This window comes from Amaranthus tricolor, chromosome 11 (assembly GCF_026212465.1).
Source record: "Amaranthus tricolor cultivar Red isolate AtriRed21 chromosome 11, ASM2621246v1, whole genome shotgun sequence".
Classification (NCBI taxonomy): Eukaryota; Viridiplantae; Streptophyta; class Magnoliopsida; order Caryophyllales; family Amaranthaceae; genus Amaranthus; species Amaranthus tricolor.
This window is the reverse complement of record NC_080057.1, coordinates 19,761,151-19,786,585: the sequence shown is the minus strand read 5'-3', so window position 1 is coordinate 19,786,585 and position 25,435 is coordinate 19,761,151. Positions and strand designations below refer to the sequence as shown.

At 33.1% G+C, this 25,435-nt stretch overlaps 2 protein-coding genes across 4 annotated transcripts; one reads left to right on the top strand and one right to left on the bottom strand.

Annotated features, from left to right (window-relative positions):
• The first annotated feature begins 1,592 nt into the window (after positions 1–1,592).
• Positions 1,593–6,961, top strand: LOC130826420 (CBBY-like protein). 2 transcript variants are annotated; one of them, XM_057692006.1, is made up of 8 exons: positions 1,593–2,217; positions 2,478–2,548; positions 4,057–4,215; positions 4,820–4,886; positions 5,102–5,197; positions 5,923–5,969; positions 6,143–6,223; positions 6,333–6,961. In XM_057692006.1, exons 1-8 carry the CDS (start codon positions 1,909–1,911, stop codon positions 6,454–6,456), a joined length of 954 nt encoding a protein of 317 aa, XP_057547989.1. In that variant the 5' UTR covers positions 1,593–1,908; the 3' UTR covers positions 6,457–6,961. The 2 variants fall into 2 exon arrangements, with proteins under 2 accessions (XP_057547989.1, XP_057547988.1); XM_057692005.1 differs by having other exon boundaries at positions 6,312–6,961.
• A 480-nt stretch (positions 6,962–7,441) lies between these two features.
• On the bottom strand, positions 7,442–23,573 carry LOC130826419 (probable Ufm1-specific protease). Of its 2 annotated transcripts, XM_057692003.1 has the most exons (12): positions 22,943–23,573; positions 17,123–17,382; positions 16,487–16,574; positions 16,203–16,378; positions 15,165–15,255; positions 13,969–14,085; positions 13,728–13,775; positions 13,565–13,641; positions 12,348–12,436; positions 12,118–12,229; positions 11,133–11,235; positions 7,442–8,123 (listed from the first exon to the last, which is right to left on the bottom strand). In XM_057692003.1, the coding sequence occupies exons 1-12, from the start codon at positions 23,484–23,486 to the stop codon at positions 7,894–7,896; spliced, it is 1,935 nt and encodes a 644-aa protein (XP_057547986.1). In that variant the 5' UTR covers positions 23,487–23,573; the 3' UTR covers positions 7,442–7,893. The 2 variants fall into 2 exon arrangements, with proteins under 2 accessions (XP_057547986.1, XP_057547987.1); XM_057692004.1 differs by lacking the exon at positions 13,728–13,775 and having other exon boundaries at positions 22,943–23,558.
• Between the last annotated feature and the right edge of the window lie 1,862 nt (positions 23,574–25,435).

The window sequence follows — 25,435 nt, the reverse complement described above, 5'->3', positions numbered from 1 at the left end:
AACGAAATAAAGCCTTGAAATTAAATAATAAAAAAAATAAATCAATAAAACATTAGCACCTATGATTATGAAGAGACACATTTTGGACAACTTGAATGATTTTGGAATAAAGAACAATGAGATTACTTGAGATGATGATTTAGGAAGATGAATGGGTTTGTAATAAATAGAATTGATATTCTCTCAATGTATTTTGTTTTTCATTTCTCTACATATTCCCTTTTTTAAATATAAATGACGAGTTCATTATGAACGATCGTCACTTTAGACAATTTGTGTTTAAGAATTTGTGCAATTCATAGCATCACAATTCACATCATTTGAGTGTCAAAACCTCAAAACCACAACAAAAAGGTTTTAGCAAAAACAGAGCATCAATAGAGGTGAGCAATTTTAATAATGGAGATTTGAGCATCAACAGAGGATAAAAAAAAAATAATTAATAACAATTAAATTGAAAAAATCAATTCAAAAATTGATTTTTTAAAAAATAAAGAAAATAATTAATTTTAACAAATTGAATTTAAAATAAGAATAAATAATAAAACTATATTGAAAATAGTAAATAGTAAACAAAAAGTAAATTAGAAAGAATTGGCAAATATTGACTCAGAAATTCAAATTGAACCAAAACCCTTTCTATTTTGGTTAATCCGACTATAAAGTCCATTGAATATGATTTCTATTTCTACTAAGGAATTTCCGGTGGATATTGCATATATAGAGTTATCTCTTTCGAGATTTATCTTTTGACAAACCAAATATTCTTGCTATTATATCACTTTTAGTCCTTTTCTGTGTTATTTTGTTTTTCCTGGGAGTCAGGATGAACATAATATTAACTACTGTGAGTTTCTTTTAAATTTTTCTCTCTCAATTTAATATCCTTCTTTTGATTCCTCTTCTCCGATTAATTCACATGTTACACAATTTTTCCCATTTCCTTACCAATGACTGCCCAATATAATATGTTCATATTAGTTTTTCTTATTTAAAAGAGTAAATCGGCTTGAAAATGCAAATAATGAAAAGTGAAATTATTAGGCAATAAACTTAAACCTTTCTAAACAAACTTTATTTTCAGATTGAAACTTATTAAAACTTACTCTATAAAATATACTCCCTTTTATTTATCATAAATGTCTCATTTTCTTATTTAATAAAGTCACCTAAAAGTCTCATTTCTATTTTAGGTATGTTAATTTTATCAATTTATCCATACTAAACTTAACTTTTTTACACCTCTATACTTATTAACCGGACCCTATTTTACATCTATCAAAATTTAAAAAAAAACTACACTCTTTCTTTCACAAGTGGTACCATTTAACCACCTAAAAAATGGTAAAAAGTCAAATAAGACACATTAGGTGAATAGGGGAGTACTACTATCACCCTAAAAATGATTTCAAAGAAAACATATTAATATTTTATTTTATTTAAACAAAGAATCCAAACCAAGAATTTACATAGTGTTACAAAGGTTTTTCAAATTGATTCAAAATCAAATATTATGTTCACACTAATTTTTACATAATTTTAAATTCAATATAAAGTCTTATTAGCATTGAGTTCAATTACAAGATTTAATAATTACAAACACTCTCTATAAAACGTAACTAAAAAGTCAATATTAGTATCCGTAAGTTCATAACCGATCAAACAAACCAACAAAATGTTAACCAATTTGTAATTGCCAAACACTCCCCAAATAATGAGAGGCCAAGCTCAAACCCTTGAAATCTCTTTATGAACCATTGGCATTGGCGCCATAGACTAACTAGTGGCAGATAAGCCTTTGTCATCTTCATCTTCTATAATCAAACTTTTTCCCTCACAATTCACCTCTCCAATCTAATTAATAATCGAACATATAGTGAGAGATCACACCCTTGTTTTGTCTCTCCAATGGCTTCTTCTATCATTTACTCCCCATCAACAACTCCATCTTCCACCTCCATTTATTCCCACACAAAATTGTCCAAACTTTGCAGCTTTAATAAGAATGTGAACATCATAAAACTCTCTTCTTTGTTTGGTAAAACCTTAACAATAACAAATGAGTTACACATAAAGCTAATGAGCAACAAGAAAAGTTCAAGTGTTGTTACATGCTCTGTTTCACTTCCTGCTGCTCTTCTGTTTGATTGTGATGGTGTTCTTGTTGATACTGAGAGAGATGGTCATAGGGTTTCCTTCAATGACACATTTACTGAAGTATGTTTTTCTCTCTATTTTTTACCCTTTTGAAATGTTTTTTGCAGTTTAATTATTGTAATTGGGTATAGAATTTTGTGGGTATTGCTTGTTATGGAAGAATTTGATCCCCATTCTGAATTTGTGGGGAAAATTAGTAAGTTGGGTAGTTTTAGTTGGATTAGGATGATGGAAATTTAGGGATTTAGGGGTTTATGAGCATATGGTTCAATTCTTTCATGAATTCATTTCAGACTTTTGAAATTTGAATGAATCCACAGAGGGGATTGGGTGTCTCTTGGGATGTGGATTTGTATGGTGAATTGCTCAAGATTGGAGGTGGAAAAGAAAGGTATACTTCTATCTTTATTTGGTTGTCTATTTTACTTGTTGCTTTGTCTTCAAACAGTAGTCACGTATGCACCAATACTATTTTAGAATGTTCCTACACTATAACTACCCAAAATTATGAAGGAAAAGACTAACTTGAATTAAGTAATAAAAGTTTAATTTTGCCAACATAATTATAGGGATTACTTAAATAAACTAACATTCAAGTAAACACTCAGACTAAACCAATCAAATGCATTTCAGGATACATGATAAAAACATAAGTCTTAGCAGTTCAAAGTAACGAAAATTACAACCATATCGAACATAATCCAAAAGTTCAAATTACAATTTCTATAAATAAAGTCTCTTTAATGAAAAGAATTAATTACATCGTTGAAATTTTCAAATCACTACCATCATTAATCAAAAAAAAAAAATCTGACGTTTGTTATTATAATGAGATTAATTTCTTATATTGTTTCATACACTTAGCACTACGTTTGGATAACATTTGTGGAACGAAAGGAAGGGGAGGGAGTGAGGAAAGGGATGGGGAGAAGGAAAATTGGTGTGTTTCCTTTTCAAATCTTTCTACTATTGAAATGATTTGTTTTGTTTAAAATGTTGAGAAACTCCTCTTTCCAATTCGCTTCACTCGATTTCTTCCTTTCTCCTGTTGGTATCCAAATGAGACAAATACAATCCCGCTATTTATCTCCCTATCCTTCTATTCAAAGATAGTGTAAATATACAAATGGTTTATCATTGGATTTCTTGGTACTCATGTGTGCTCTACTTCTCTTTACTTTGCTACATTCTTATGTTGGTAAATATTGGTTTTGATTGGTTGTTAATGGAAAGATGAGACATAAGAAATAATTGGATGTATAAATGTGTGGATGAGATGAATAGAAAGATCGAGTTTGTGGATGAAATTAGGAGACAAAATGTCACCAATGTCTATGCATAGAAATCCGATAAATTTATTAGGACAACAAAATTTGGAAAATGTAGCAAATCGAGAGGGACATAAAAACTATATCTTACAATAGCGAGTTTAGAGTCAGCAAAACTATTATAAGTCATTTTGTGAAAAATGTCATTACTTAATTTACGAACTTGAAACTAATATTAATGGTTGGTTTTGGTTTATATTTAGCTCATTTTACGCAAATTGTGAATTGTGAATTCAAAAAGTAATTTACGAACTTGAAACTAATATAAATGGTTGGCTTTGGTTTATATTTAGCTCATTTTATGCAAATTGTGAATTGTGAATTCAAAAAGTGAAGTAGGTAAAACTAAAGTAGTGAACTATGTGCTTACAGCTTAACATCACTTGATCTTCTTTATCTCCCCTCCTCCAAATGTCCAATTGCCTTTATGGTGGCATTCTTTAGTCTCATCCATGATCCATCATGTTCAAACTATATGCTAATAAGTCAAGATTCAAGAACATGAATAACTGAATAGCTTCTTGTGTCTTCATCATTTGCTGATGGTATAATGAAATTCCTTCCTATACAGGATGACTGCCTACTTCAATCAGACTGGCTGGCCAGAAAAGGCTCCTTCAGGTGAAGCAGAAAGAAAAGAATTTGTTGCATCTCTACACAAGCAAAAGACGGAGCTTTTTATGGCGCTTATTGAGAAGAAACTGCTGCCTCTTCGACCAGGTGTTGCAAAGTATGTTACTTGAGTTTACACATGTGTAAGTTATATTTTTTCTTCACATTGGTAAATAATAGCACAACCTTTGAGCAATTATTTAGCTGTGGGACTAAGCTTTCCATGGCTCCGATCTTTTGAGGAAAGAAAAACAATGTTAGAGTATATAACATAACCAAAATATTAAACTGATGGTTGATGTCCCATGATATGTTATATACTCTAACACGCCCACTCACACGAGAGTCATTTGGGCTAGATGTGTGGATGCAGCACAGACATCCTCATACCTGGGGCTAAATATTCCACAATAAATGAGAGGTGGTTGAGATTCGAACTCGTGACCTCTTGTCATGCTGACTTCTAATACCTTGTCAAGGAACCAACTCAATCAAAAGCTTAAGTTGATGGTTAATGCCCCAATATATGTTATATACTCTAACAAACACAATTTGAATTTATAGCCCAATGGACTTGCCAACAACACTGCCAAAGTCTTAATCTCGATTTTAGAGTGAGCTACGTGAACCAAAACTGACCAAAAATGCCTAGCATATCATTTATGGTGCCATTTCCTCTTGTTTGGATATAAGTTCAACCATTCTGCTGTCAAATGCCACAGGCTGATCGATCAGGCTTTCGCCAAAGGCGTCAAAGTTGCTGTCTGCAGCACATCTAACGAGAAAGCGGTATGAATTTGTGATTAATTGGAAATAGCTACCTTCTCAACCCGAAATTAAACTTCAACATAAATTTAGGATTTGTCTACTTCAGGACTGATGTATACTAGTAATATTCTTGTTGAATTCAACAACGGAACACTGCTGAAATTCTGTGAACATGTGTTTAGTATGTAAGTATCATATTCAATGGTGGTTTGATGGAGTGAACATATTGGTTTCAGGTCTCTGCAATAGTTTCATGCTTGTTGGGTCCTGAAAGAGCAGCGAAGATCCAGATTTTTGCTGGAGATGTGGTCCCTAAGAAGAAGCCCGATCCTGTAAATTCTCCTTCTTATATATGCCTTTGTTTGATTTCATGCAGTTACTTTCTCTTTCCGTTTGGCTCAAAGGCCAAGTATATGGTGAATGAGTGTAGAGCTAGTAATCGCTAATTTAGTACAATATTCTTTTGTTGGGATAATTTATTCCACATCGATAAATTAAAGATGGTGTATACACTTTATAAGTTATTGAAGCCCTTCTTTCCATTGTCATATGGTTTTGGGACGGTATCCATTGGCTAGACTTACAGTGAATTCCAACATATTATGGGGAAACACGAGGTGCATCGATGTAAGATAAACCATCCCAACATGTTAAACTCCAATTCTTTATAAATTGTGCCACCATCTTTAATTCATCAATGTAGAATAAACCATCCCAACACATATGAAAAACAAACTACTCTATAGTTTTGTCATTTGTCACAACCTATGTTACTTGGACTCGGGTTCTGATGTCGGATACTGATACATGTCCATGTGTCGAATACGTTTAAATATTCAAATTTACGCCTAAAATGAAGTGTCAAAGTGCCATACCAATGCCCGAACATCAAGAATCGAACACGGGTACGTGAAGCAAAATGAAGAGTCAAGTAACATAGGTCACAACCTGTACTTTTGGTATTCAAGCTTGTTTTATATCTCTAATTTGTCGTTCATTATCTATACGCTTCTCTTTTTTCTCCTTTTCTTATGTTGAATGCTATATTCTTTTGCAGGCCATTTATATACTAGCATCCACAACTCTTGGTGTTGACCCTGCAAGGTAACTAATAATGGAATGTTTAGTTTTCTGAAGTTAAGCTATGATAAAAACAGAAAAGTGATTGTTGTGGATCATGAAATTTTAACCATTCTTTTCTACACTCGGCCTATATTTACTCCCTCTGATCATGACTAAAGTATAATCAAAGTTCATACTCTTCTTGACTTTCGCAGTTGTGTGGTGGTAGAGGACAGTGCCATAGGTCTTGCAGCAGCCAAAGCAGCAGGAATGAAGTGTATAGTGACCAAAAGCGGGTAAGTAACCGCGCACAGAACAAACCTTTTTGATTATATGTCATCCTATTATTACATTACTCGAATTTTAGTTATTGTGATAAAATAGGAATCGATATTTGTGTTGTAGTTACACCGCAGAAGAAGATTTTGAGAACGCGGATGCAGTTTTTGATTGCATCGGAGACCCTCCAGAAGAAAGATTTGACTTGGATTTCTGTGCAAGCCTTGTTGCTAAGCAATATGCTAGCTAACAATATGAGAGTTGATAATTTTTCCAAGGTTTCGGTATTGTATAGCAGTTAATGTCATGATCGTTTATGGTTAACTTGCTTCATTGTGTTTATGTAACAAGCTGTGAACGAAAGGGTCGCCTCATTTATTTCCGTGATGAAACCCTTTAATTTGTTGGCTGTCTAAAACTTGTTTATAGATGCTCTACATTCTTTTGGGGTCGGGTACTTAGTAGGCGCATACCGGAATCCAATTTGAGATAGATTGTGGCGTGTGGGGTGTATCAGAACCGAAGTGATGGGAGCTCGAGTCTTATTCTGGTAATCGTGCTCTGATGGACTGCATTTTTACATCCAAAGCTTATAAAGCAATAAGCTTGAACTGTTTTTGAGCCTTGTATTATCAAGCTGATATCATTGATGAGGTGAAAAGGGTGTGAAGACGATTCCAGGGGCTCGGAGTGTGCCAGAATTTGATATCATTGTTGAGTGCATTAAAATTTAATTGATATCAAAGTTCGGATTAGTTCGGATTTTTAAATAGTAATTTAAAGTTGAGATTTTTATAACAAAGTCACATAATGTTGAGATTTTTAAAAGTAATTTTTCCTTTATTTTTTGCATTTGACCATTATTGAAAGGACGCTCCTCTGTGGTTCGTTTAAAACCAAAATATAATATAAAAAAGCATAATTTATATTTTCATAAATTAAATTACATACCATAAATAAAATAAAAGAATTAAATAAAATCTATTCAACATCATCATCACCAATTTCCATGATAGAAGAGAATATATCGTAGATAAATCTTATCACATAGTAGCCATGATCAAGACCATTTTCTTGTCGTTGGCACTACATAGAACAATACTAACTTTTGTTTATAGTAGGCTATTTGACAAAAAGCAAAGGTAAATTAATAGTAAAACAAAAGTTGGTAATATTCCATAAGAAAATACTCCCCTAAGTTGATATTGTTTATGATAATCAAAACTCAAAAGTTGTATTATTGTAGGAAAATCAACAAAAGTTTATATTATTGTAGGGAAATTAACAAAAGTTTGAATTATTCACGGTAATTTTTCCAAAAAATTAGGCATATGCTATCCTGTTTTCTCTCACAGCTTCGCAGTTCAGAGTACAAGAATTACATGAGAGCGGAGAGTCTGAGAGCTTAGCAATGTCATGTCACACTTGGATCACTACTTAACTTAGTATTTTGTACTACAATAAGATTGCTCGATACGCATTCATCAACTGAAAGTTTCTAACGCCTAAAAAGGTTCAGCTGATCCCGAAAATTCCCCCCCCCCCCCCCCCCAAAAAAAAAAAAATGGGGCGGTTCTACCAATGATCAGCAAGGAAAGCTAAGCTGGCAGCATTGAGTATTGATAGTCATCCTCTTCGTTTCTTCTCGGCTCAAAACCAGTGTGTTTTCAGTCAGATGCCCAGACAGCTAAACCATGTTCGGTCGTTGTGGCAGCAATAAATTGTAAAATTTATCAGCTAAGAAAAAACTTTTTCCCTTGCTATCAATGGCCTTTTTCCAACCACACCAACCGCCATTAATGATCTTTTTAAGATCTTCACTGCCTGTGTAATGAGGATCCAGGATCAGGAATGCGCAATCACCACTAGCGTCATTGTAATCAACCCCAAGAAGGGTATATGCAAGGACACCGCCACCTGCAGTTGTCGGTAGGTGAACTTAGGTTAGAAGAGGCTCAAATAATTGAAGTCAAAGAGTACCAAGAATATGTATTAGAGTCTAGAGAGAATCAACAGTTGGCCTAATGGTTGAAGACTTTCCCTTCCTCCTTTGTGATAGGAGTTCAATCCTAACCCCACTATAGGAAGGATAATTCTTCCTACCCTCCTTGTCTGTAGGGGATTCTCTAACCTTACCCCAACATTAAAAAAAGTATATATATGGAAGATGCTAGTCTTTCTAGATGACTCATCTGCTGAAATTATCAGCAAATAAACTTGGGTCAGCAGGAGATCATAAAATAGAAGTCAAGAGTATCGAGTACATGTATGATGTATTAAAGATGCTAGTCTTTCGAGATGACTTGTATACGCGGATGGCAGCTTTAAATCTAAAGATTTGCCAGCATTCGGGTGATGAAATTCACAAAAACAAAGATAAAACGCTCTGTCTAGGTTGGGGTTAATTGTTAGGTTCCTTAACCTTCCCCTTGAAGTACCAGTTTTGCAGGAAACTTTTCACACAAGAAAATCTCACTTTCTCTATTCATCTGCGAGTATACTTGTTATTTTGACAAGTAAAAAGTCAAAACTGAAAACGCTTTGTCTTTCTCTCCTAGCCTTATTTAGATACTTTCTCCATTCGCTATTAATGTTCCCATAAGAAATTGAATTTTTTAGACAATAAATATATTATTTTATTAAATAATAAAAGAGAAAAGAGGGGACCATAGGCATTAAAAAAAATACTCCCTCCTATTCACCTTAAGAGTTCCATTTGACTTTTTATGGATTTTAAAGAGAGTCAAAAGTGGGACCTTAAGGGTAGGAAAGAGAGTGGTATTATGGGTTTTTAATGTAAGGGAGGAAAATTAGTATGGGTAATAGAGGGTATAATTGAAAATAGGATAAAGCTACTAAGGGCATAAAAGTCAAAAACCCATACCAAAAATAAAAATGGGACAATTAAGGTGACTTGACCATAAAAGGAAATGGGACACATAAGTTGAATAGGAGGGAGTATTAAATAAAGTTAGTAGACAAAATATGGGGACACAATTATTAAAAAATGTTAAAACTTAGAGAGATAAGGAGGAAGTAGAATGAGTAAAAGTTAGAAGATAGAAATATTTTCTCATTGGTGTGATTTCTACATTAATGAACTTTCATATTTATAGGTAAGTTCTAACTACAATTACATTGAATGCATTCACATTAAGGTAAATCCATTAATTACCTTTCACATTATATTTCAACACTCCCCCCTTGAATGCATTCTAATTATAAAAAAGAGTAAAATATTATTATAATATATCTATTCAATACTGTCTCATTAAAAACCTTGTCAGGAAAAACCCAATGGGAGTATGATTCTAATTATAAAAAAGAGTGCAGTGAGTATGATTCTCCCCCTGAGTTCAACAAATATCTCGTAAATGACATATTCCAATTTTATGTACAAGTTGTTCGAACCTCTTTGATGGAAGGGACTTTGTGAACAAATCTGCAAGATTTTCGCTTGATTGAATATGTTTGACTTTTACTATATTATATTTATGGAGATCATGTGCGAAGAAAAGTTTTGGTGTTGTGTTTGGTTCCATCCCCTTTTATAAAGCCTTCACTAACTTGTCAATACAGCCGGTATTGTCTTCATAAATTATAGTTGGAGAGTTTGTTATTGTGTTTATCCCACATTCTTCTTGAATATGACCAATTACTGACTTTAACCAAACGCATTCTCTACTTGTTTCATAAAGGGCAATCAATTCTGCATGGTTTGATGATGTAGCGATCGGTGTCTGTTTTCTGGATCTCCAAGATATTGCGTTACATCATCAAACCATGCAGAATTGATCGCCTTTTATGAAACAAGTAGAGAATGCATTTGGTTAAGGTCAGTAATTGGTCATATTCAAGAAGAATGTGGGATAAACACGATAGCAAATTCTCCAACTATAATTTATAAAGACAATACCGGTTGTATTGACAAGTTAGTGAAGGCTTCTTCATAAAAGGGGATAGAACCAAACACAGCTCCAAAAATTTTCTTCGCACATGACCTCCAGAAGTATAAAATAGTAAAAGTCAAACACATTCAATCAAGCGAAAATCTTACAAATTTGTTCACAAAGTCCCTTCCATCAAAGAGGTTCGAACAACTTGTACATAAAATTAGAATGTGTTATCTACGAGATATTTGTTGAACTCAGGGGGAGAATCATACTCACTGCACTCTTTTTCCCTTTGTTCAAGTTTTTATCCCATTGGGTTTTTCCTGACAAGGTTTTTAATGAGGCAGTATTGAATAGATATATTATAATAATATTTTACTCTTTTTTATGATTAGAATGCATTCAAGGGGGAGTGTTGAAATATAATGTGAAAGGTAATTAATGGATTTACCTTAATGTGAATGCATTCAATGTAATTGTAGTTAGAACTTACCTATAAATATGAAAGTTCATTAATGTAGAAATCACACCAATGAGTAAAAATATTTCTATTTTCTAACTTTTACTCATTCTACTTCCTCCTTATCTCTCTAAGTTTTAACAAAAATAAAGTTACTGGAAGTTATAAGTACAATAAGCATTAGTAAAATATTAAAATTAGGATGAACAATGTTAATTATGTCCAGTATTTGTGATATAAAAAAAAGATTATTTAGGGGAACAATAAATTAAACAACCAAAAATGGCAAATGGGAACATCATTAAGGAACAGAGGGAGTATAAACCTCAAGTACACTCAAGACTGCTAGATGAGTTCACTTCGGTTTTTGATTGTTCATCAATCACTTGGATTCTCTAAATGTTAAAAATTTAAGATAATTTACCACATCTGTGTAATTTTCCATTAGTTTAGCAAACACCTACCCAGCTACCACTATCCAAGTACCCATCACCCACTTCAACCCCCTAGTATACAAACACCGAAGTCCAAATACAGACAAGCAAACATAGAAAAGGGTGGTGAGCAATTTACCAATCATAATGGGTGTTCCTTGGTTCTCAAAATGCATGGCCAACTCTCGACATTTCTCAGGAAGCTCAGCTCCAGATCTTACATTCATGACCTTACAGGTAACCTGTTAGACCAGAAAAAGTATTCTTTTAATTGACAACAAGCAAACAAAATATGATATACCCAGCTGTAAAACTCAAGTAAAATTAATAACTTCAGCACAGGCTCACAATCATATCTCCTTTTCTTAGGCATTATATAAATTCTTTTTTTTTTCCCAGTTTTACATTTCATCTTCCCTATACGGATCTTCCAACCATAGTGTAAAAAACAAGGCAGTATCGCATTGCATCGGTTGCATTGTAAAGGTTTTCAAAAAAATGTAGACACGATATTTCCCCCGTCGTAAGGTGTGAAAATCGCATTTTAGGTCATATCAAGGGATAGCTCATACTTTAGACCGATATTGGGTGTTATAATAAGCGCATCACTCCCGTTACCGCATCACTGTTCCGTTACCACGATCGCAAATGTTACCACATTTTTACACTATATGACGTCAACTATAAAAAAATGCAACAAGAAAGGTTTAAGCTTGTTGCCTCCAGAAGACCGAAACCAGGTGTAGATAGCCTTTTTTACGTTCTCATATCCCCTTGCCAGATAAGGTTCGCTAAAATTTGAGTCAAGTCTTCCAATGTTGTGATGGTGAAATGATCTTCCCCTTGCATGAGGTCCCAAATTGTACTGCAATTTGATATAGTTTCCCATGTAGCAAACAGACTTAAAATTCATTCTAAAAATGGTGGTTGTCTACTATCTCAAGAAGATGTTTGAATTTTTTCCTTTACCAATTCAAACTCAAGATAAAATATTCAACACAAGAAATATATATAGAAGTACTTTATATAAAACTTGAACAATAGTTCATACTTCATACATACTTCAAAAAAGGCCATAGCTTTTAACACGTAAGTAGACTCAAGTAGTTGATTATCATACTTACACCCAAAAGTTTGTCCAGCACATAACTTAACTCAATGGCACCAATCCACTCCCGTGATCCAATGAAACAAGGATCCTTATCACCAATCTCAACTAGTGCTTCCTGTATCTCCCTGAGCAATATGACACAGAAATATGATACTCCATTGTGCAGAAGTTTCCAATAAAGGATTAATACATTGAAATCTATGAGCAAGAACACATAATAGGAATTCCATTAATCATTCTCACCTATGAGTGGGAACATCAATTGAAGTATAGTGCTGGAGTCTGAACCAGGAAATTATGGTCTGTAATGAGCGATAAGCACATCCCCATCCCTATCACATTTTCAGGAGATCACTTGTCAGAAAATAATTAGGGTGTGAATATCCCCAGACTCAAACCCCAATCCTTAAATTTGGCCACATCAGATTTCCACAAAATGTTATCAACTTTGTTATTATGCAGACTCATACAAGACTCTCTAACTTTACAGTTTATTCTAAACTCACTTTATACTCTTTAAACATTTTTAAAAAACATTACTTCTTTTATAAAGGTAAAAGTGAAGTCACATGATTGACAATTGATTTAGAAAAAACGCACACAAAAATCTTAAAGAGAGTCTTAGATTTTAAAGACTCTATTTAAGACTCTTGTTAATATGTTATATATAATTGGTTAGTCTTATCTTAAGACTTTCTGCAAGACTAGGGATAAACATACCCTTAGTCATGGCAAAAATGGTGAACCAAAAGAAATCCTTTCTCTACAAAGGGCAAGACCCAATCAATAGAATATTATACTTCAAAGGAAAAGAAACGTCTATATTTAGAAGAAACCCTCGAACGTGCTACCCAATCAGCATAAATCTTTTCCCTGGTTGATATATAAATCTATGACATGTGATTAAATGGATTTGTAACTCTAGTAGTTTTGTATCCTCTTCCATCTACCAGACAGTTCATGTTATCTCAATAACTACTTAAAATATATTTAAGGCATCATAGGCATTAAAGCACATTGCTGATAAATATGTCAGAAAACTAAGCCCTACAACTGCAGCAACACAACCTGAATATAGCTTCGAAGTGCACTATAATAGTGACTTGATCAGGAGTAGTAGTCTAATCAAAGGTAATAAAAAAAACTTCTGATACAATATATCTAAAAATAAGAAAACAAAAAATCTCACCCACCACAGGAGATGAGGTACAGTCATCAAAGTTCAGAAAGGTTCTCATATCTAAAGCCATGGAATAGCCAAATATTTTCTACTGCCTCAACACACAATCACATTTCACTGATATTGGTTAGGGTACGTGGATACACCTGCTAGCTCACATATACATTCCACACAAGTTCAAGTAGATTACTTTGGTTTCAGCTTTTATCATTGCTCTGGATGTAGTTAAAGCATAATTTTTCAAGATTCAATAACAAAAACAGATTTCTCATATCATTACCGAGTCATCAAAACCATTTTGAAGGTAGTGGTGATATTCATAAGAACCTTGAACCAGAGATACGAGGCCTCCAGAAACTGCACATAAGATAATGACATGAGTAACAAGTAAATAAAGGCGGATCACATTACAATAAAATTTTACATAATAAGAAGTCTCTGACCCCCACTGCTAAGAATGTCTGTGTGTACATCCTTCAGCAATGCATAGCCTAAAAGCACAATCAAGAATTCCTCAAAAAGTCAGTGCATGTAGAAGACAGCTATAAAGGAATGCCTATACTATATACTTGGGAGAAAAAAAAATTTAACTCTTAAAATATGATAATGGCACTCGAAAGCAACTCTAAATGGTCAGCAATTGATCATGAAAAATCAAAGTGGACTTATGAGTAAGATAATTACCCTTCCTGGCTGGAACTCCATCAGATGATTTTGCAAATTTTAGGGAATTGGCAACTCGTAGAAGAGGGCGATCAGAAGGCAAACCCAATCGAAAATGAAGGGACCTCCTAGCTTCGACTGTAAATAATAACACATTCTTGTTTAGGACCATCCTAAAATTAGGATGCTAATTCATATGTGATCATTTTAAAAGCTTATGTGATCACTTCTTTGTAAGGCTTATGTGACACTTTTAAGGCCTATATGATCACTTTGAGAGGCATATGTGCTCATTTTTATTCTACTATGTGATCACTTTTAAAGTTTATATGATCACTTTTAATGCATAAGTGATCACTTTTAAAGCTTAAGGAGATTGTGGTGGTGGTGGTGGTGGTGAACTTGAATATTAAAAATGATCAGATATGCCTTAAAAGTGATCACATAGGCCTTAAAAGTAATCACATTGGTCTTAAAAGTGACTACATAGGCTTTAAAACTAAACACTTATAATAATCAAAGTGTTCAAACATGCTTTAAAAGTGACCACATTAAGCCTTAAAAGTGATCACATATGCTTTATAGTAACTACATATTAAATAAAAATGATCACATAGGCTTTAAAAGTGATCACATAGATCTTAAAAGTAATCACATATGCCTTAAAAATGATCACATAGGCGTTAAAAGTAATCACTTACAATAGTAAAAAGTGATCACATATGCTTTAAAAATAATCACATAAGTCGTAAAAGTGATCACATATGCTTTAAAAAGTGATCATATAAGCCTTAAAAGTGATCACATAAATGTAATCACATAAACTTTAAAACTGATCACATAGTGGGCTGGCCCATTTATCATGTCCTAAATAAAGAATGGCCGCATAGGAGATTGTCTCAAATAATAATAAATTTGAATGAGTATTATAGCTCGAGTAAATAAAAAAGAAAAAAAAGAGAATTCTAAAAGGTTGATAATTATCTTAGGAGTCTGGCCAGTCCATGTATATTAGAATTTGAAACTATAACTCAACTAAAAGTGGGTGCAAAAACTGGAACTGGGAAGCTAGAAATTCTCCACCTTGGCTCCTCAAGCTATAATTACAGTGTAATCCACTTAATTTTCTGGATCTAATGTCATGAAAACTTGCAGGTCCTCATATATCAAACTCACTCAATTAGCTCATTAGATATTTATAATGGACCTGTACATACCTTGTTTAAGTTCCGTTTCACCATAACTCAATTCATAAGTAACTGTTACAGGGTGTAAAATTCCCGGAGGAGAAAAATGGTATGGAAGTAGCTGCGATCATAAACAACAAAGGAAGAAAATGAGTTTTAAAACAGTATTCACATCAACATCAGAAAAGAAAGTATTTTCACATCAAAAAGAAACCAAACCAAACAAGAATCAGTTGTACTTGTGATGCAAGTTGTGAAAAAGCAATCACTTTATAGTACATAACATAAACAACAAAACCAAACAAGTTGTGAAAAAGTGGGTAGCTGCAATCATAAACAACAAAGGAAGAAAATGAGTTTTAAAACAGTATTCACATCAACATCAAAAAAGAAAGTATGTTCACATCAAAAAGATACCAAAACCAAACAAGAATCTGTTGTAACTTGTGATGCAAGTTGTGGAAAAGCAATCACTTTATAGCACATAACATAACAGAATAAATTTGTATAATCATTTAAATTAAATAAAATGTACAAAAGAAATCATTACATAGCAAACATAATAGAGAATGAAATAAGGACCACCCCCCCCCCCCCCCACACACACACACACACAAACACCCACACAAATGGACATTTAGAAAATAGAAAGACTCGTACACTCTATTGAAGAGCAAAAGTTAATGAAATAGGGAATAGACAATCATTTTCACCACAGTATTAACCAACGAGCACAACACCAACAATGGATGAAAGAAGAAAATGAATAAGGATAGGAAAAGGAAACAAGGAATTTCGTTGGAGTAATACACATAAGACAGAAAAGAGCTAGCTAAGACACAACGGAATTAATGTGCAATGCAAAATACAGAACAAAGAGTTCCAACTTGCAATAGAAAGATTCCTTGGTAGACCCCATTGAACACTGTCAAAATGAAATGAAGCAGCTTTAAAGTTTAAACAAGAGGCAAAAAGCGCAAGATTAGGAACTGGGAAGATCCTGATTTTTTGCAGACTTAAAATGATTTCTTATTACTTTTTTATACAAGTACACAAGTGGAATCCTACCCGAGGATGTTGACCTAAAAAGGAAGGCGCGACAATGTTCTTCATTGTTGTTAATTGGTCAACAAGAGCAGGAATGACAAGTTTTGAAACTGCAAGTACAAGAGAGAGATCTTTGACAGCATAACAAATAACTTCCAGTTTATAATCCATGACCCTCAATATGGCCTCCTCTGGAGCTAAAAAAAAAAAGAAAAAAAAAGTAAATGGAATTTGCCACTGTAAGAATAGTGTCATGAAAACTGATAGCACTAACAATATTAAAATGCAGGGAGAAATGTCACTACCAGGACAATACTCAGCCATTGGTGCAAAAGATTGAAGAGACCTTCCCGATTTATTCAAAAGGACATTCACCTGAATCGCATCTGCACTCTAAGCAAATAAACTTTTAGGGAGAAGTATTACCTTGAGTGACAATCAGCTATGGAGTAAAGACAAATCAAACAAAGGTTGTGATACCACTTTCCAAAACATGGCAACTCAAAGAAATCCAGGAGCCAGGACTTAAGAAATTTTGTAGAATACCAGCAAGTATTTTCTGCTCAAGGATCTTTGAAGTCATAAAATGTTTTGTTCTATCAAAAACTCTTTATGAACCAAGCTAACTTTTTGACACCCTCTTAATTAACATTTTTTTTATAAATACTAAAAGTCTAAACCCAGTTTAGGTTTCTAAGCTAAATAATTGATTTATCTGTTTCAGTTTTTATATATTTTGCGTGTCCTGTATTTATGTTTCTGTCTCCTATTGTCTGATTATGTGCACCATGCATGGTCATCTACGGTACACTAGAGAAAACTTTGTAACTTGAAACTTATCAGCAGAAAGAAGCAATGAACTACTATGCTACTACAATATCTGCGGGGGGGTGGCATTTTAGCAAAATCACACCTCAAGAAAGGTATGTTAAAATCATTACCTCAGCATCAATGGCTGGTTTGCTCTCTGAGAAGAAGTATGAACAACACAATGACTTTGCATCAGACCTTGTAGAACTATCTGTCAAAAGGTTAATATTTGAAACATCAATTTGAAAGTCCAGCTCAGAACCACGGACAATGACAGGATGAGGCAGATCAGAGGAGGATCCTTTCAAGACTTCCAAAATGAATGTGAGCTGAGGATCTCTAAACACAGTAGCAAGTGCATCAGCTGCTTGTAGATATCTTCGCTCAGCATCTTGGGTACACCAAAGTTGTCCAAGTTAGAAAAAGGTATATTGGGAGATAACTGTTTCAAAGTATTGACTACAACGCACCAGTAATATGATACATCTGACTGACATTCAGAGGAATAGAAATAGAGACTTCTATATAATGAATCACAAGGTAAGAAGTCTAATATCAATTCAAAAATGTCAACCCAGAAAGACAACAAATATAGACCATTTGACAATAACTCAAATTTCCTCTATAATCAACCAAAACCTTTGCATTGGGTGACTTAAATTTGCTTTGGGTGACCTTATCTCTGACTATATAAGATATGACTACTTTCAAACTTACCCCTAATATCTCAAAATTATTTTACGAACAAATACATCAATATTCTTTACTAGTATAACTTCAACATAAAAATCTCATTTTTATTACAACTAAATCCCAAATCCTCAAATTTCATTTTTCTGCGTTCCAAATTCCAACCCCAAACTCTCATGGACTTAAATCACAAATCATAAGTCAAAAAGGATGGTTCATTTGCCTCACTATTTTAACGTAATACACCTACACAGGTATTTGTGTGGAACATGGGTATAAAAGTTCGAGTAAAATTAAAGTAGGTTGTCTCACAAAGTAGCTTTTCTCTATGTTCCTGTAATCCCAATTTCCTTTTACTGCTGCAAGTGAAGCCAGCATTCTGTTTTCTTTCTATAGCGTACTAAGTAGGTTTCAACGAATAGGCTATGTCTTTTGCTAGACTTGTCAAATTTTGATCCAATTCGAAATTTATTGACTCCCAAGAGAAAATTGGTGGGTCATAATTTGGAAAATGTGACCCATAATCCGAAAATGACCCGACCTGTAATTTTTTTTCTAAAAGTTAAGTCAAATCTGACCATAACTCAAACCCGACTGTTTTTCACCTTTTTTACCAATTTTATCAATTTATGAGTTCCACATCATCATGTTTTGTTGAGACCCCTATGTTTCAAGTAAATTTTTGAAATTTTATTCGATATTTTTTGTAGAAGTTATTGCAAAAACAAGATTGCACGCATTGCATAGGTCGCGTTTTAAAGTTTTTTTTTAATGAAACAAACCAATACTTCTGCATCGTAAAGGTGTAAAAGCTTTATTTTAGGCCATTTTGACGAATGTCTCATACTCTGACCAATATTTGGTGTTACAATTACCACATCTCTCGTTATCGCGTTACTATGCCGGTTAACATATTCGCGACTTTTACCCCCTTTTGCATTGTGCTTAAAACCTTTAAGGCAGTAAATTGGTCTTTTTTTTTTATCAAAATTGTTTATAAACACATAAAATTTTTATTTATGGGGGTGTTTGACAAATGATTGTTGGTTCTTGCATGTTGGTTGTTGGGCTTTTTTAGTTGGTTTGTTTGACCAACTAATTAGAAAGATGTTTGGTAAAATTATGCATTTGTTGTTGGTTGTTTTTGGTGAAAAGGTGGGTTTACAAGCCAAAAATCAATGGAAAAGGCTAACCTGAGCAACTTTTTCATTTTGGCACTATGGTATCATCTAAATGTAAACATTACCTTCCCACATGAATTTAGAGGAAGAGGTGCACATCAATGATCAAAGCTTCCCTACATATAGTAAGATGAAAGATGGGAAAATTTGTAAGATGAAGAAATTAATATATGGCCTAAAAAACACATCAAGACAAAGAAACGGAGAATTCAAAGGCTTCCTGGGAAAACAAGGATTTGTATATGAGGATGATTCCATGTTCACCGAGCAAAGAGACAAAGAATTTATGGTAATCCTTGTACATGTGGATGATATAATGGTTACTCGCACTAGCATACAATAGATGAATGAAGTCAAAGAAGCCCTTAATGAAGCATTTCCTATTTAAGATCTAAGAGAATTTGAGATTTTTCCAAGGAATTGAAGTATAAAAGATTTGAGAAAAGAACTACTTTTTAAGAACTACACTAAGACCCTATTTGGTTATCAATTATAAATAGTGGTATCGTTGTAATGGGAATGAGTTTTAGTGCTATTTTTCATGATATGTATTCAGAAAAGTTACCACAGAGATAACTGGCTTGTGGCAGCCAAGGGTTAGCATAGTGACGTTGCTTTTTGATCCTTCGATGTCGGCTCATCCTATTTCTCTCCTTTATGGGTATGAGTTTCCGCCTTCCTTACCTCGCTGACCTGATCATAGTTTATCCTATGAGCAGGATACACTAGGTATGATGATGATGATAATGTATTATGCCATTTCTACGGTAATTAATCATCTACATGTGTTTTTCTTCATATTTTCCATTAACAACTAATACCTCTCTCCCAAGCGATGATAGAAGGGGACAAACTTTGTGAAGGACAAAATATTTAGAGTAGGACAAGCATGGTTATAAGCCTTGTCAACTACTTTTTTTTTTCTACATTGCATAATAATTCCATCATCATTCCCACCATAAATGCAATAACCAAAACGCGCCGTAAGGAATTGATTGAAAATGCAAGCTTGCAAATTGCAAACCAGTGGTAAACCATTTAACCAGTGTCTTTATTCAAAAAAGTATGCGATCTGTTAAATGAAGATGAAACTTACAGAAGATTGATAGGGTAATTGTTCTACTTCAGTAAAAGTAGGACAGACCTATCTGGCCTATCTTATCCTATTCAGTGCTACACTAGAGGCAGTTCATGAGAAATCTAACAAAATAAATATGATGTCTGCATATCATGTGATCATGTACCTAAATGGAACTACTAAAATGAGTTTTTTTTACTTAACAGTCTAATCATGATCACTCCATTAGGTGATGCATAATGCTGGGAATGCAATTGCTTCACCTGTAGATCATTGAGCACAACTTGCATCTTTCCAATAGGAAATCTAATTTCTAGAAAGACTAAGATATGAAAGACAACTTTAGCATGATCTGAATATAGAAAATGTCCTATACAACTAGTAGTCTCTTATAGCCTATGGGTATATGGGCTAATCAAAGACTTGAAAATATGCTTTTTCTTGCCAAGAATTTGTTTTCCTCAACTTTAGAAAAATAAGTTTCAACAAACTTAAGTTTAGCAAAATATATTCAATAAAAATAAGTTAAATATATAGTAAAAATAAGTTAGACAGCAAAATACGTTCTGAAATAAAAGTTCAACAGAAACAAGTTGAGCAAATGTAAGTTACTTCACAAAATAAGTTAATTTCACCAAAACAGGTTCAACAACTTAACAAAATAATTAAGTTCAATAAGAATAGGTTCACTTCTAGAAAAAATTGGAGTAAAATCAAATAAAGTTGGGCAAAAATAAGTTCAATTCAGCAAAAACATAAGTCAAATTCAGCCAAAAAAATGCAATAAAAGTTAAGTTGTAGCGAAAAGTACGCTGAAGAGAATATCCCCCTATATCCCTCTATTGTGCTAACAAAGGTTCTGAGATATAAGCTCACAATCCCAAATTCCATGGGAACAAAACAACTATCAAGTGATTGTTACTAATAAACAGTAAATGTAGAACTAAATTTCATCGTTTTAACTTTTAACGCAATACCTTACACTAGGATGATATCGTAACCAAAACGCTTCCCTCATCTCAACATATATTTTAAATTTTTGTGGAAAAAGTGCATGTAACTCGTCTAGCTTTGGCAAAAATAGTTTATTAGGTTCGACTTCAAGTATTGTAATCGTTGGGACAAACATTGAAATTAGTTTTTATTTGACAAGCTTTATTTTACTTAATTTAAGTGATTTGATTTAATTTATTGTATTTTATTTTAAAGTTTAGTTTTTATTTTTATTTATCATACAATATTAACATTTCGATACCCTGATGCCATTTAGTGGCTCCCACTAAGGATGAAGTTTGGATGTCCAATGTATGCAACCTTATGCTTAGTAGTGATAACACTAAAAAAGAGATTGTTACATACTAATCCTTGAGAGTAAAAAATCATCTGCAACTTCACATAATTAAATAGTGCATATGATTTAATAAACCATTTTTTACCATGACTAACAATTGTTTTTCCAAAAAATACATTGCAATTTTCCTTATGGCAAGCCTGGATTGAAAATTCAATCAAAAATAAGTATTCATATGTTGATTTTCTTAACATGCAAACAGAGAAGGTATTTAATGTTGTTATTACCGGCACTAGCAATTTTTTTCGAAAAAACATATATCACAACCACCCTTATAGAACGCCTAGATTGAGAATCAAATTTAAATAAGTACTCATATGGCGATTTTCCCAACACGCAACATGAGATATTCAATGTCCTTTCATAGGTGCTAACATTTTTTTTCAAAAAACGAATTTCGCAATCCCTCATGGAACACCTAGTTTGAAAATTCGTTCGAAATTAGACTGGTATGTTATTTTCTCCGACATGCATATTAAGAAGATAACTTACGTTGTTTTTACCCATTGTTTGACTTTTTTGAAAAGTCAGTAATTTAAAAAAAAAAATTAAAATATCAAAATAAAATAAATATTAAAATAAAGATGTATATGAATTTACAATAAATAAGAAAAAAAATAAGTATTAAAATAAAGAGGGTTGGGAGGGAGAGGGATTAAAATTTTTTTTTTACAATAATCTTTTAAATTAAAAAAAAGGAAAATGACCCGTTCAATAGGTAACCGGCATAAAATACCTAATGGAAGAAAACCAACTTTAAAGTTATTCCCAACGAACATAATACTTGAAATTGCACTCATTAAACTATTTTGGCCTAAGTTGAACCTGATATATGCAATTTTTCCTGATTTTTATGCTCCAAGCTTTGACTTATAACCTTAGCATGCAGTAATTTTTCTCGATTTTCCGTACAGCCCTTTCACCAGCTTGCATTTGTGATGTAGCATACTAATAACTACGATTAAGTCTAACATAAAATTAGTGCACAATATTTTAATTTATTGTGCATCATTCCTCAATCAACTCTTCACTAGCCTATACTCTTCACTCTTCAATGCACTAAGCAATAATCCACACTTTCTAACTCATACTCTTATAAGTTCAAGGTAGGTGCACTAAGTCCATACAAGACCAACTTAGCGACTAAATAGGTATAAAATTCTATGTGAATCTTACATAAATGGGCCTCCACCTACTACACCAAATACATGGAAAATCATCCCAGGAAAGTTGCTTCCTTGAAGCAATTTTTATGGTTATAAGTGAACATATATCCTCTCTAATATTTCTTATTGTGCTTTTAATAACATAATTGCAAGGATATGAGTCAAACACAGCGTCCAGCACCATTTTCTGAAATGAAAAAGATTCTAACAACACCTGAACCATGTTATACACATTAACTTCAATGGAGAATAGATGAGTACAAGTTTATGAACTCAATAAAAATAATTTAGCTATGTGTTACACCAATTAATATTGCAATACAATTAGCTATATCAGACGAAATCTGATCACAGTAAACATCACATGCAATTCATAGTTATCCAAACATCACATTATCACCACATAATCGAAAAAAACCAAGCCAAAAATCTTCAACGTAATAAATTAGTAACAATGTCTCACAAATTTCACAAGAAAAAAATACCTGAATCTTTATTTGCAGGGGTATAAACAGGAAATCTAATAGGCAGTTCACATTTCAGCAAACAACCTCTTCCCCAAACATAATTCTCCGGACTCTCCTCATACACAACACGTTCTACATCCTCCACATTCTTCAAATCCCCCGATTTCGCACAAGAAAACTTTAATTCACCGCTAATTGAAATCGAAACTCCGCCAATTACATCAAAATTCCTCAAATCATCTCCGTTATACAGCAATTCCCTTAATTTACAAGCAGCATTGATCGCGTGTTTCGCATTTTGAACTGAATCGCCTTTTTCACTGTTAATGAGAGCTCCAATAACGTGAAAACCTTTTATTATAAGTGATCTGAGATCGTCCGCCTCTTTAATGAAATCAGGAGAAAGAGGATCAGATTGTGAGTGATGAAGACATCGCAAAGTAGAGACGATAGTAAACTGAGGAAAAAAAGGTGAGCCGATTAGCCATTGAAGGGATGCGTCGTTGTTCTTGGGGAGGATGAGTTGACGGCATAAAACCCTAACGATTTTGCCGTCGTCCATGGAGATTTCTGTCAAAATTTTAACAGTTTGTGCCCGAGTTGAAGATGACGCGCAACAGTATAATATTGACTTGAAAATATCTAACCAGAGTCATTTTATTTTGATAAAATAAAAAGTATATTAAAAGAAAATTATTAATCATATTAATATTAATATTTGTATTAGAATCCATACAATATTATCCAATAATAATATTTTCAATAAAATTTAATAAATCAATTTAAATTGTTTATAATAATACTATAGTTGCATGATTGAATAAATTATAATTGATTATAAAATTATAAAATTAACTAGATAAAATAAAACATAAAATTTAATCTAGTCTAAAACATAAAATTTAATCAAGTTAGAATCTCTTGAATAAATCTTTTGTATGGCAATAAATAAAGGAAGAAGTGTCCAAAAGTAATCTAATATATTTTTTTATTTACCTATAATAATCTCAATTCTCACATACACCGGTCTTCTCCATCTCCTCCTCCCAATGTAGAGGTGTTTAATGGGCTGGGCCCCTATTTTGAGTCTTTATTCGGCCCATTTTTAAAAGGGCCAGGCCGAAAATGAACCGGGCTGAAAACAGGCTCTATTATTATTAAAATAGAGCGGGTTGTAAGAGGGTTTAAAATGGGTTGAAAACGGGCTATTGTAAATTTAAAATGGACTTTGAAAATTTTAAATAGTGTTGAAATATAGTGTGAAAGGTAATTAATGAATATAGTGTGAAAGGTAATTAATGAATAGTGTGAAAGGTAATTAATGTATTTACCCTAATGTGAATGCATTCAATGTAATTGTGGATGAACTTGCCTATAAATATGGAAGTTCACCATTGTAAAAACTACACCAATGAGTAAAAACATCTCTATCTTCTAACTTTTACTCATTCTACTTCCTCCTTATCTCTCTAATTAATATATTTATCTCTCTAAGTTTTAACACGTTATCAGCACCAGCTCTACCCTTAATCATCAAGAAGGTAATATTTTTAAAACATAATTAAGCATTTTTCTTCATTGGTACCCACAAATGGACCAACAATCAAATGGTGTCAACATCACCATCCAAGGTGTTTCTAACACATTTTTATATTTTATAATTGAGCATAATTCCATACCCTTCACTACAAACCCAGCAAGGACTGATTTAAATCAGCTCCGACATAATAATCCCAATAACACTAATGGTCCACCAGTACCACCAACTCGTAATTCACATGTACGACCAACTAATAATCCACCGATTCCACCGACTAATATTCCACCGATACGACCAACAAATAATTCATCAACACAACCAACTAATAATGCCCCAACAACAACAACTGAAAATAATCCCTCACCAAGTAATAAAAGAACCAAAGATGATGAGGGAGAAACAAGTACTAAACGTTGCAAGATAAATTTAAATGACCCATAAAATAATTTATTGGACAATACGTCACCTTTACGGATGACAAGGACACTTTATTGCTTTTGTTATTATTTTATTTTATACCGCCTATATGGCTGGTTAACTTTTTTCTTTTTTACCGCCTAAATGGACGGTTAGTATTATTTATTTCTTTTGTTATTCTTTAAACCGCCTATACGGCTGGTTAATTGTTTTTTCTTCTACCGCCTAAATGGACGTTTAGTATTATTTATTTCTTTTGTTATTCTTTAAACCGCCTATACGGCTGGTTAATTGTTTTTTCTTCTACCGCCTAAATGGACGGTTAGTATTATTTTTTTTTATTCTCGTATATTTATATGTATATTTTTTATTTGCAGTATTTGCATTTATATCCATGTGCATTTTTTTACCTTTTACTTTAAGTATTTCTTTTAAGTATACATAACAATACGGTATATTGTACAATTTGGGATAACCCTCTATAAAATAGGATTACCCCAATTTTTTTACCACATACTCCTTATCCTTTCAACTTTACTCTTTACATCAAAAAC